Below are 10,830 nucleotides of genomic sequence, written 5' to 3'. Positions count from 1 at the left end.
AAGTCCTGGGGGGAACAGGTTACCCGGGGAGGTCTTGGGGGGGGCAGGTTACCCGGGGAGGTCCTGGGGGGAACGGGCTACCTGGGGAGGTCTTGGTGGGGACAGGTTACCTGGGGAAGTCCTAGGGAGAACAGGTTACCAAGGAGAGGTGGAAATCTGACCCCTTTGCCAGCCTGGACCCATTACCCACCTGCTGACCTCATGAGTGTCTGAGGTCAGGGCCCAGAGGCCTGGTCATTTCTCACTGTCCTCTTCACACCCGCCCCCCGGGGGCTGCAGATTGTGGGGGCCTGGTGCCTACTGGGGCTCCCAGTAGCGAGCTGTGCACTCTTCATTGCTGAGACCCTGACCTCTGGTCAGTGCAGCCTAGAGTAAGCTGCCCTCCTGTCCTGGGAACTCCCCTCACACATTTCCCTGCAGCCTTCCCCTCTGGGGGCTCTCCTGATCTGGGAGCTTCCCCCAGACCCCAGCTGCTGCCCACGGCAACACTCCCTGCCGGGGCCTCTGTGAGTGTCTCTGCTCTGGTCCCACGCTAGAACCAGGCACAGAACTATTTCTGTAAGGAAGAGCCAGGAGGGGAACCTCCCAGAGGCCTCTCTGGCTTTGGAATCTATGAGTACTGCCCTGCAGGCCTCACTTCTGGGCTCAGCACCTGCCTGTGTTCCTACCAGGGGTGGCCAACACATCCCTTGTGCACCAGCATCTCAGGCCCTGGATTTCAACCACAGAGGCTCCTGTGAACTCCACAAAGGCTAACTGCCCTCCTCTGACTGCCCACACACACAGTCGGCACTCTGCAACTGGACAGAGACGATAAAACTGTCCCCCAGTTCCTGAGAAAGCCTGCATCAGGCTAAGGGAGAGCTGGGGAGCTGTGGGGCCCAAATCACGGCCCCGCCACTGAGCGCAGGGGGCCACCCAAGACGCTCAGCCTCTTCCGAGCCTCACTTGCCTGGTGACATGAGTGACACTGCCCCTGGGGATACACGGACTTGACCACACACCATATCCGCCCACTGAAGGTCTGCACCATGTCCCACAGCTGTACCAGCCACGACGGGCCAGACCAAGGCCCAGAGAGATGAGTGAGGCTCACCTCTGCCACCTGCTCCCCCACCCCAAGAGACTCCTGGCTGCTTTAAAGATTTTCCTTTTACTTTACTTATTTATTTATTTGTCGGCCGCGTTGGGTCTTCGTTGCTGTGCGCGGGCTTTCTCTAGTTGCGGCGAGCTGGGGCTACTCTTCGTTGCGGTGCGCGGGCTTCCCGTTGCGGTGGCTTCTCTTGTTGTGGAGCACGGGCTCTAGGCACGCGGGCTTGGTAGTTGTGGCTCGTGGGCTCTAGAGCACAGGCTCAGTAGTTGTGGAGCATGGGCTCTAGGTGCGTGGGCTCAGCAGTTGTGGCTCGCGGGCTCTAGAACACAGGCTCAGCAGTTGTGGCGCACGGGCTTAGCTGCTCCGCAGCATGTGGGATCTTCCCGGACCAGGGCTTGAACCCGTGTCCCCTGCACTGGCAGGTGGATTCTTAACCACTGCGCCACGAGGGAAGTCCCTTTGGCCCATTTTAAAATCAGGTTGTTTTATTACTGCTGGGTTTTAAGAGTTCTTTGTATATTTCAGATAACAGTCCTTTATCCAATTTGTGTCTTTTGCAAACGTTTTCTCCCAGTCTATGGCTTGTCTGCTCATTCGCTTGACACTTTCGCAGAGCAGAAATTTTTAATTTTAATGAAGTCCGGCTTATGCACTGTTTCTTTCATGAATCATGCCTTGGATGTTGTACCTAAAAAGTCACTGCCAAACACAAGGTCATCTGGGTTTTCTCCTCCGTTACCTTCTAGGAGTAAGTTTTGTGTCTTACATTTAGGTCTGTGATCCATTTTGAGTTAGTTTCCATGAAGGGTGTAAGGAATGTGTCCAGATTCATTTCCTTGCCTGCGAACGTTCAGTTGTTCCAGCACCATCTGCTGAAGAGACCATCTTTGCTCCGTTGCATTGCCTTTGCCCCTTTGTCAAAGATTACTTGACTATATTTATGGGGGTCTATTGGTTGCTTCTCCAGTCTATTCTATTTATCTGTCTATTCTTTTACCAATACCACACTGTCTTGATAATGGTGGCTTTAAAGTAAGTCTTGGACTCGGGTAGTATTATTCCTCCAACTTTGTTCTCCTCGAATATTGTGTTGGCTGTTCTGGATCTTTTGCCTCTCCATAGAAATTTTTTTTTTTAACATCTTTATTGGAGTATAGTTGCTTTACAATGGTGTGTTCTCCATAGAAACTTTATTATCACTTTGTCACTATCCACAGAGCCACCTGCTGGGATGCTGACTGAGACTGCATTGAACATATAGATCAAGTTGGGAAGAAGTGACATCTTACTCCATTTATTTAGTTCTTCCTTGATATCTTTCATCAGAATTTTATAGTTTTTCTCACATTGATTTTTCACATATTTTGTTAGATTTATACCTATTTCACTTGGGGGGATATTAATCTCAATGCTATTGATTTTAACTTAAAATCCCACTTGTTCATTGCTAGTATATAGGAAAGCAATTGACTTTTGTATATTTAAATAGCTTATATCCTACAACCTTGCTATAATCACTTAGTTCTAGGAGTTTGTCAGTTCTTTAGGATTTTCTGCATAGATGATCATGTCATCTGTAGACAAGGACAGTTTTATTTTTCCCTTCCCAATCCGTATACCTTTTGTTTCTTTTTCTTGTGTTACTGCATTAGCAAGGACTTCCAATACGATGCTGAAAAGCAGAGGTCAGGAGGGAAACCCTCGCCTTGCTCCTGGTCTTAGTGGGAAAGCTTTGAGCGTCTCACTCCTGAGTATGATGTTAGCTGTAAATTTTTTATAGATATTCTTCATGAGGTTAAGGAAGTTCCTCTCTAGTTCCTAGTTTACTGAGGGTTTTTTTTTTTTTTAATCATGAATGGGTGTTGGATTTTTGCCAAATGCTTTTTCTGCATCGGCTGATACAATCATGGATTTTTCTTCTTTGGCCTATTGATGCAATGGAGTATTACTGATTCTCAAATGTTGAACCAACCTTGCATACCTAGGATAAGTCCCACTTGGTCATGGTGTGTAATTCTTTCTATACAGTGGTGGATTTGATTTGCCAATATTTTGTTGAGGATTTTTATATCCATGCTCATGAGAGAGACTGGTCTGCAATTTTCTTGTAATGTGTTTTTCTGATTTTGATATTAGGGTAATATTGACCTCATAGAATGAGTTAGGAAGTATTCCCTCTGCTTCTATCCTTTGAAAGAGACTGTAGAGAACTGGTATAATTTCTTCCATAAATGTTTGCTAGAACTCACCAGTGAACCCATCTGGGCCTGGTCCTTTCTGTTTTGGAAGATTATTAATTATTGATTCAACTCCTTTAACAGATGTTAAATCTATTCAGATTGTCTAGTTCTTGTTATATGAGTTTTGGCAGACTGTGTCTTTTAAAGAATTGGTTTATTTCACCTAGGTTATCAAGTCTGTGTGCACAGAGTTGTTCATAGCATCCCTATATTTTCTTTATTTTTATTTCTGTTTTTTTGGCCACGCAGCTTGCAGGATCCTAGTTCCCTGACCAAGGATCGAACCTGGGGCCCTCAGCAGTGAAGGCGCAGAGTCCCAACCACTGGACCACCAGGGAATTCCCTGTATTTTCTTTTTAATGTCCAAGGAATCTTTAGTGATATCACTTCTCTCACTCCTGATTATTAATAATTTGTGTCCTTTCTCTCTTTTTCTTAGACTGGCTACTGCTTATTGGTTTTATTCATCATTTCAAAGAACCAGGTTTTCATTTCATTGATTTTTTTCCCATTAATTTCCTATTTCAATTTCATTGATTTCTGCTCTAATTTTTAGTATCTATCTTTTCTTCTGCTTACTTTGTACTTAATTTGCTCATCTTCTCCTAGTTTCCGAGAATGAAAACTTGGATGATTGATTTTAGATCTTTCTTCTTTTCTAATATATGCACTTTTCTAATATATGCACTGATATAAATTTCCCTCTAAGTACTGCCTTTATCACACCCCCCAAATTTTAAGTTGTGTTTTCATTTTTATTCAGTTCAAAATAGTTTAAAATTTCTCTTGAGATTTCTTCTTTGACCTATGTGATATTCAGAAGTGTGTTGTTTAACCTCCAAGTATCTGGCGGTTTTCCAGCTATCTTTCTGTTACTGACTTCTAGTTTAATTCTGAGAGCAGATACTGTATTATTTCTTTTCTTTTAATTTGTTAAGCTGTGTTTTATGGCCTAGAATGTGATCTTTTTTTTTTTTTTTGGCGGTACATGGGCCTCTCACTGCTGTGGCCTCTCCCTTTGCGGAGCACAGGCTCCGGACGCGCAGGCCCAGTGGCCATGGCTCACGGGCCCAGCTGCTCCACGGCATGTGGGATCCTCCCGGACGGGGGCACAAACCCGTGTCCCCTGCATTGGCAGGCGGACTCTCAACCACTGCACCACCAGGGAAGCCCACGTGATCTATCTTGATGAAATTATTTGATTTGGAAAAACTGCCATTTAATATCGTGTACAAATGAATTATATTTATTAAAGTAAGTGTCTGATAACTCCAAAATATAGATCTCCGGTGGGTCTGTTTCTACTATCTGTTTTTGTTTCTAATCAGTTCTGGCAATTTTACACTGAAATTCTGGTGACTGTGTATGAAAAACTGTTGAGATAATTTGAGGCTCTGGTTTACTTTTGTTTCTTAGCAGGCAGCTGGGATAAGGGCAGATCACCTGAATCCCATCTGGGACTGAGCTGACTGGAATTCGGGTGTCTATTCGAAGACTGGTCTACTTATGGCTCACCCTATGCCTTCGTGTAGCCTTTCAGGAATCCCAGTAGAAACATGGAATGCTGCCCAGGTCCCCTCTGTGGCTCCTGAGGCGGTGACACGTGTGCTGGGCTGCACTGACTGCCAGACCTTGGCCACACATCCTGGCTCCTCGGATGCCTGCAGGAATATTTGGTCTATTTTGTTCTTGTTGTACAGGCTGGTCTCAGTTAAGTGAATCCACCATCACAGAAAGGAGAAATCCCAAGCGTCTTAAGAAACCAGCTGTGTAGTCTGGTCCTCCGCCTTTGTCCTCTGACTGAGGCTGGGGCTTTCTGGATAAGGCCATGAGTCCTAATTACTGGGCGTGGGTGAGGCAGGACTTAGAGAACCAGGGTCAGCATGTGCGATCAGGGTGACAGTGAGAGGCCTCGGGCCCGGGCAGCCTGCTCCAGCATGACCAGGACCAAACCCTGCAGCCTGACCTCATTACCCAGGGGAGAGAGAAATCAGACTGCAGCAGGGCTCCACTCCCGGTTGCCGGAGGCTGCTCCCGGCCTGCCCCCCAGGCCAAGCAGGCAGAGCGGAGGAGGGCGGAGGGCAGCAGTTAGTGTGCCCGGGGCCAGGAGACCCAGAGAGCCAGCTCTGGAGTCGGAGAGATCTGTGGCTGCACTCCAGGCCATTGTTCCCTGGCTGCAGGCTGTGGGAAATCACCTCCCGGCTCTGTCCCTGTGTCCTCATCAGTTCCTACAAGGATTAAACAACACGATGTGCAGATGCGCATACGATAAAGTCCTTAGCTCAGCACTGGCACACAGGAAACACTCAGCAACTGGGAAGCGTTATTTTGCACATCTTTTCACCCCCTCGGCAGGAGGGACCCCGCCCCTCTGCGGGGCGGGGGGGGGGGGGGGGGGTGATCTAGGATTTTTTAAAATTTATGTCGTTTCCACAAAACACACAGTTTGGAATCAGTGGCTTTGCTGATGAGAAAGGCCGAAATTTGGGACACTTCACTAAAGAAATGCCTGGAAAATCGCGCCGTAAAGTTAAATGCATAAATAGTCAATGTACCCTAAGAAATGAAGGGAAATGTAGGATTGTTGGTCTTTTAAAATTATGATTATTAATTGGTTTAAGTCATCAGTTTGAGGCAATATAAATTGCAGTCTATTAGGAAACTTTGGAGAAATGCTGAAACACACAGGAAGGTGATGGGGGGGGCTACCTTCTGGGGAAAGCTGGAAAGACAGTGGTCACAAGAGCAGACGGAGACTTTGGCGGGGGGGGGGGGGGGGGGGGGCGAGGGTGGCGGGGCTGTGGCTGCAGAATGAAGAGTGTGGGAGAGCGTGTCGTGTCTGGCGGAGTCCAGGGCACAGTCTACTCCGGGGCCCAGAGGGCTTCCATCGAGTCAGGGCAGAGGCGGGAACGGGACAGCAGGAAGGAAGGTGCCTGGCAGACGGCACCCCTGGCTGAGGGTGGGTCACCCGCACAGGAGCCTCTGACTCCATCCCCAAGGCAGGTCCCGGGATCACGGGCTCCCTGTCTTACCGGGAAACGAGGGCCGCCTGGGTCACAGAGCAGACGCCGGCCTCAACCACCCGCCCCCGCGCAGGCGGCCTCATTTCCTGCCCCACAGGCCGGCCCCTCGCAGCCCCGCAGCCTCTCAGGGCCCCCCACCGCGCCCCCTCTAGCCTCCCTCCGTCTCCTCATGGCTCTCCAGACCAGGAGTCCCATGCTTCTCTCTCGACCCCTAACCCCCTGTTGGCTCTGCTGGGGTGGAGACACCCAGGCGACAGACGCCGCCCCACGCCCTTGTTCCGAGAATGCTTCCAGCCCATGAGGGGAGAGGCGGCCTCCCACGCCCGGGGAAGTGCGGGAGCGGGCCGGCGGGGCCTCCGCTCAGCCCAGGGCGGTCGCCCGTTCTCCAAAGAAGGAGACGCCTCCTCAGGGAAGCGCTGCTCCACATGCAGCACCCAGAACCGGCAGAGCGCAGCAGGGAAGCGGGGCTGGGACGGCTGCCGCGTGGGTCTGGAGGGAAGCCTCCGCCCGAGATGCGGGCGCAGCTCACGTGCAACAAGAAGGGACCACGTCAGAAAGCCGGAGCCACGTGGTCCTCTGACCACCCCGCAAACCGCAGGCCCCTGACATGCCCTGCGCCGGGCTGCACGGCCGCTGGCACACGGCCCCCCTCCTCAACAGTCTCCATGTCCTTCCCGCTCCGTCTGGCTGAGGGAGCTGCTCTCACACCCGGCCCAGGTGGCACCGGGATGGCAGGGCCAGGGCAGTGCCAGGCCACCACAGAGCAGGTGGCACGTGCATCCCGCAGAGCCCAGGGCCGTGACACGCAGCAGTCAAGAGCAGGACTCACTGCCCGGGAAGAAACACGTCCGGGGACCTGCCCTGACCTGGAGCCGGGGTGAGGCCCTGCCCGTCAGCCACCGCACCCCTTTACCAAGGAGAACATGGGAGGCCACAAAACACATCTGTGGACACCACCACACCACTGGCCCCACGCAGGCTCAGATCCCTCCCCACATCAACAAGCCCGGTCACCATGTGCAAGCTCAATCTCTAAACTGAGCAAACTGCCCAAGGCCCCTCGCACCTTCAGATCCCCCTACAATACACATTAATACTGCTGGCCTGTGCTAGGGGCACCCAGGCCACCAGCAGCCTCGCACCCGGCCCGGCCCCCCTCGGCTGCAGGGGAGGTGCTTCCTCTAGCCTGGACACATGAGCTGACCAAGGGATGGCCCCTGCCCGGACTGACGGCTGCTATGCCCAGGGTCCTGAGGGTCGTATCCAGAAACCCCAACGCCCTGCAAGGCCAACCCAATCCCTTCCCTTCGGCTGGCACCAGTCTTCCCCACGTGGCTGGGGAAACACTCCAATGTGTGGCCCGGAGCTCCCAGGGAGACCACATGCTGAAGAGCCCCCCAGGAGTCTGCCAGGGGCCAGGGCCAGTACCACGGACTCAACAGCTCCCCAAACCGCGCAGTGACTGGCAGCTGCCATGCGAGCCTGGGGCCACTTTCCCCCCGGCGCTGGTGGCCCTGACAACCTCTCCTCACGTTCCACTGGATGGGGCAAGGCCCTGCGTGCTGTGCATGTCCAGCTGGTTGCTTCCCTGCTGAGCCAGACTCTCCTCAGCTCACCGAAGAGCCGCCGGGAAAAGCATCCCCGGGTCAGGAGGCAGGGCCAGGCCTGAGGCAGGGGCCCTACCTGCAGTGGAGAAGGCGGCCGTCCGCACCGCAGTCCTGGTGAATCTCACAGCCCTTCTCAGGATGGCCTCCTGGCGGTGAGGAACTGAAACAGCAAAATAAAACGGAGACATGAACAGAAGTGCAGCCATTTAGAAACGCAATACATCAAACATAACACGCCTTTCTTTCACTTTCCAGAATGTGGGTGCCGTCCTTTCAGTTTCTCATCCACAGCTCCTGCCCACAAAGTCGTCCCCTTCATCTAGTCTGAGTATTTCTTGGGAACGTGGAACGGACTGAACGGACCGGAGGCCCACCGCCCTCCTACAGGGACAGGCCACTATGGCCCAGGTCCACCTCAGAGCTGGGGATCCGGCCGATGAGCTGCGCTGGGCTGGGCCGGGGCTGCAACCTGAGGCAGGTGAGGCAGACACACTTCTGCTCCCACAGGGCTCACACTCCGGGTGCAGTCCACTGCAGAACGAACCAGAACCTCAGGCCACTGTAGGACCAGACCGGAAACAGCTCCAGGGATGGCTCTCTGGGGGGGTGTATCTGTGCTGTGGACAGGAAAGAGCGCCGGCAAGGGGGCCGAGTTGGGCATAGCCCGGGAACAGGAAGAGGCCACTGTGCTGAGACGCAGCAGGTGGTGAGGAGTGGGCCACAGAGGGGCTCGGGCCGGGCCACCAGGCCCCGTGGGCTGGCCACGCCAGGAAGCCTGCACGCCCCTTCAGGTCAGGGGGCAGCTAACTACAGCCTGTGGGCCACGTCCAGCCTGCTGCCTGTTTTTGTATAGCAGGTGAGCTAAGAATAGTTTATATATTAAAATTTTTGTGTGTGTGAAATGTGAAAACTACACGAGGTTCAAATTCCAGTGTCCGTCAGGAACACGACGTGGGAACACAGTCCCTTTCGCTCATCTGCAACACTGACGTGCGTGGCCACGGCAGAGACCACAGGAGGTGCTTGCATCACTTGGTGTGGCGCAGGCCCAGCGATGCAGCTGCACCTCATCGGCCCGAGTGCCACACGCATGGCCGACCCGTGACATTTCACTGACGCTTTTACTACCCTGCCTACCCACAATGCCACACCATGAAGAGAGTGGGCACGTACTGTTATTTATGCCTTTCAGGTGTGGTGGCATGCGGGCTCTTTGCTGCTGGGTCGGTAGGACACACAGCCCTGCTGGAAGCACTACAATGTCCCAACGTGCACAACAGTCAAGAGTTCAAAATGGAAATCTCATCGCAGCAGAATTACTTCACAAAATGAAAATGAAAAGGACCCTTACACCAAGTAAGCTCCCAAGTGGCTCATTTGTTAGCCAAGCAAGGAATGCTGTTCACCAATGATGAGTTTATTAAATTGTGTTGACTGCAGCAGCTAAAGTTATGCGTCCAGAGAAAACAAACCTGCGTGAGACTACCAGCATTTTGGCACGGACAGTCTTGAAGAGTCAAGGACAGTGAGAGCAGCGACAGCAGCCACGGATCAGAGGGTCCCTGGGCTCCTGACGGCCACGGGCTCCGGACGCCGCTCTGCAGCTGCTACTCCACTCAAGCAGTCAACACTGAGTTTGAAGTGACTGAGGAATTGGCCTCTATGAATCATCTCTGTGGAGCAACTACAGCTGAAATTACTGCCAAAGAAGCTGAGAAAACACCTAATTCAGTCCAACCTGAAGTGGAATCTGCTAAGATGTGTTAACAACTGATCCTGTTAAAACACGCATGTCAGAAGCTCAGCTGGGAACCCACAAGGCCCGCACAGGGGGGGTGTTTTTTTTTGTTGTTGTTGTTTTTTGCGGTACGCGGGCCTCTCACTGTTGTGGCCTCTCCTGCTGCGGAGCACAGGCTCCGGACACGCAGGCTCAGCGGCCATGGCTCACGGGCCCAGCCGCTCCGCGGCATGTGGGATCCTCCTGGACCGGGGCACGAACCTGCGTCCGCTGCATCGGCAGGCGGACTCCCAACCGCTGCGCCACCAGGGCAGCCCAGGGTGGGTGTTTAAGGGTGCGCACCATACCCTTCACTGGCAGGTGCTCTGCAGAACACATGAGGCAGCAGCACCGGCTGAGAACTTCCTCTGCCCTCCTGGACTTTGCCATCACCCGTTCCAGGGATTTTTGTCAGAAATAGAAGCGAAACATCCCGACTTGACCTACTACACAACAGTTTAACAGCTTGAAAGGGGAAAGTTTTACTGCAGTTTTTTTAAAAAACTCACGACCTAGACTGAAATTTTCTGTTTGAGAAAAACCTCTACTCAACCACTATCATCAAACATTGAATATGAGGGTTTTTTTTTTTTTTTTTCAGATTTGAGAATGTTTTTCAATGAATTCAACCTAAAATTATAAGGCAAACAGAGCTTGTATGAGATACCGAGACTGCAGTAGAGTCATCTTGACGACAGTGAACGTGAGTCACAGATAATATCAGAGGCTGTTCTATCATCTCCTTCCCGTGCCACAAAAATTAAAACGAGAAGATCTCCACTCCCACACAGTTTCGCAGCAGATATATTTTCTGAGCTCAAACTACTGGTGAACCTCAGAGGTACTCCAGGTTTACTCCCAAACCACTACAATGAAGCCAGTCACATGAACGTTCTGGTATCTCAGCGCAAACAAAAGTTATGTTTAGGGGCTTCCCTGGTGGTGCAGTGGTTGAGAGTCCGCCTGTCGACGCAGGGGACACGGGTTCGTGCCCCGGTCTGGGAAGATCCCACATGCCGCGGAGCGGCTGGGCCCGTGAGCCATGGCCGCTGAGCCTGCGCGTCCGGAGCCTGTGCTCCGCAACGGGAGA

General features: G+C 52.3%; 1 protein-coding gene across 1 annotated transcript in view; it reads right to left on the bottom strand.

Moving 5' to 3' along the window:
- Positions 1-10,830, bottom strand: part of ARHGAP39 (Rho GTPase activating protein 39) — a 56,312-nt gene that overhangs the window by 33,648 nt on the left and 11,834 nt on the right. Inside the window, exon 3 of the mRNA XM_007464523.1 lies at positions 8,040-8,123. Within this exon, the coding sequence (XP_007464585.1) occupies positions 8,040-8,123 (84 nt within the window). The remainder of the gene's footprint in view (positions 1-8,039; positions 8,124-10,830) is intronic.

The sequence above is a fragment of the Lipotes vexillifer genome, unplaced genomic scaffold (assembly GCF_000442215.2).
Source record: "Lipotes vexillifer unplaced genomic scaffold, Lipotes_vexillifer_v1.1 scaffold394, whole genome shotgun sequence".
Taxonomy (NCBI): domain Eukaryota; kingdom Metazoa; phylum Chordata; class Mammalia; order Artiodactyla; family Lipotidae; genus Lipotes; species Lipotes vexillifer.
Note: the sequence above shows the minus strand (reverse complement) of the source record. Positions and strands in the feature narration are given on the sequence as shown.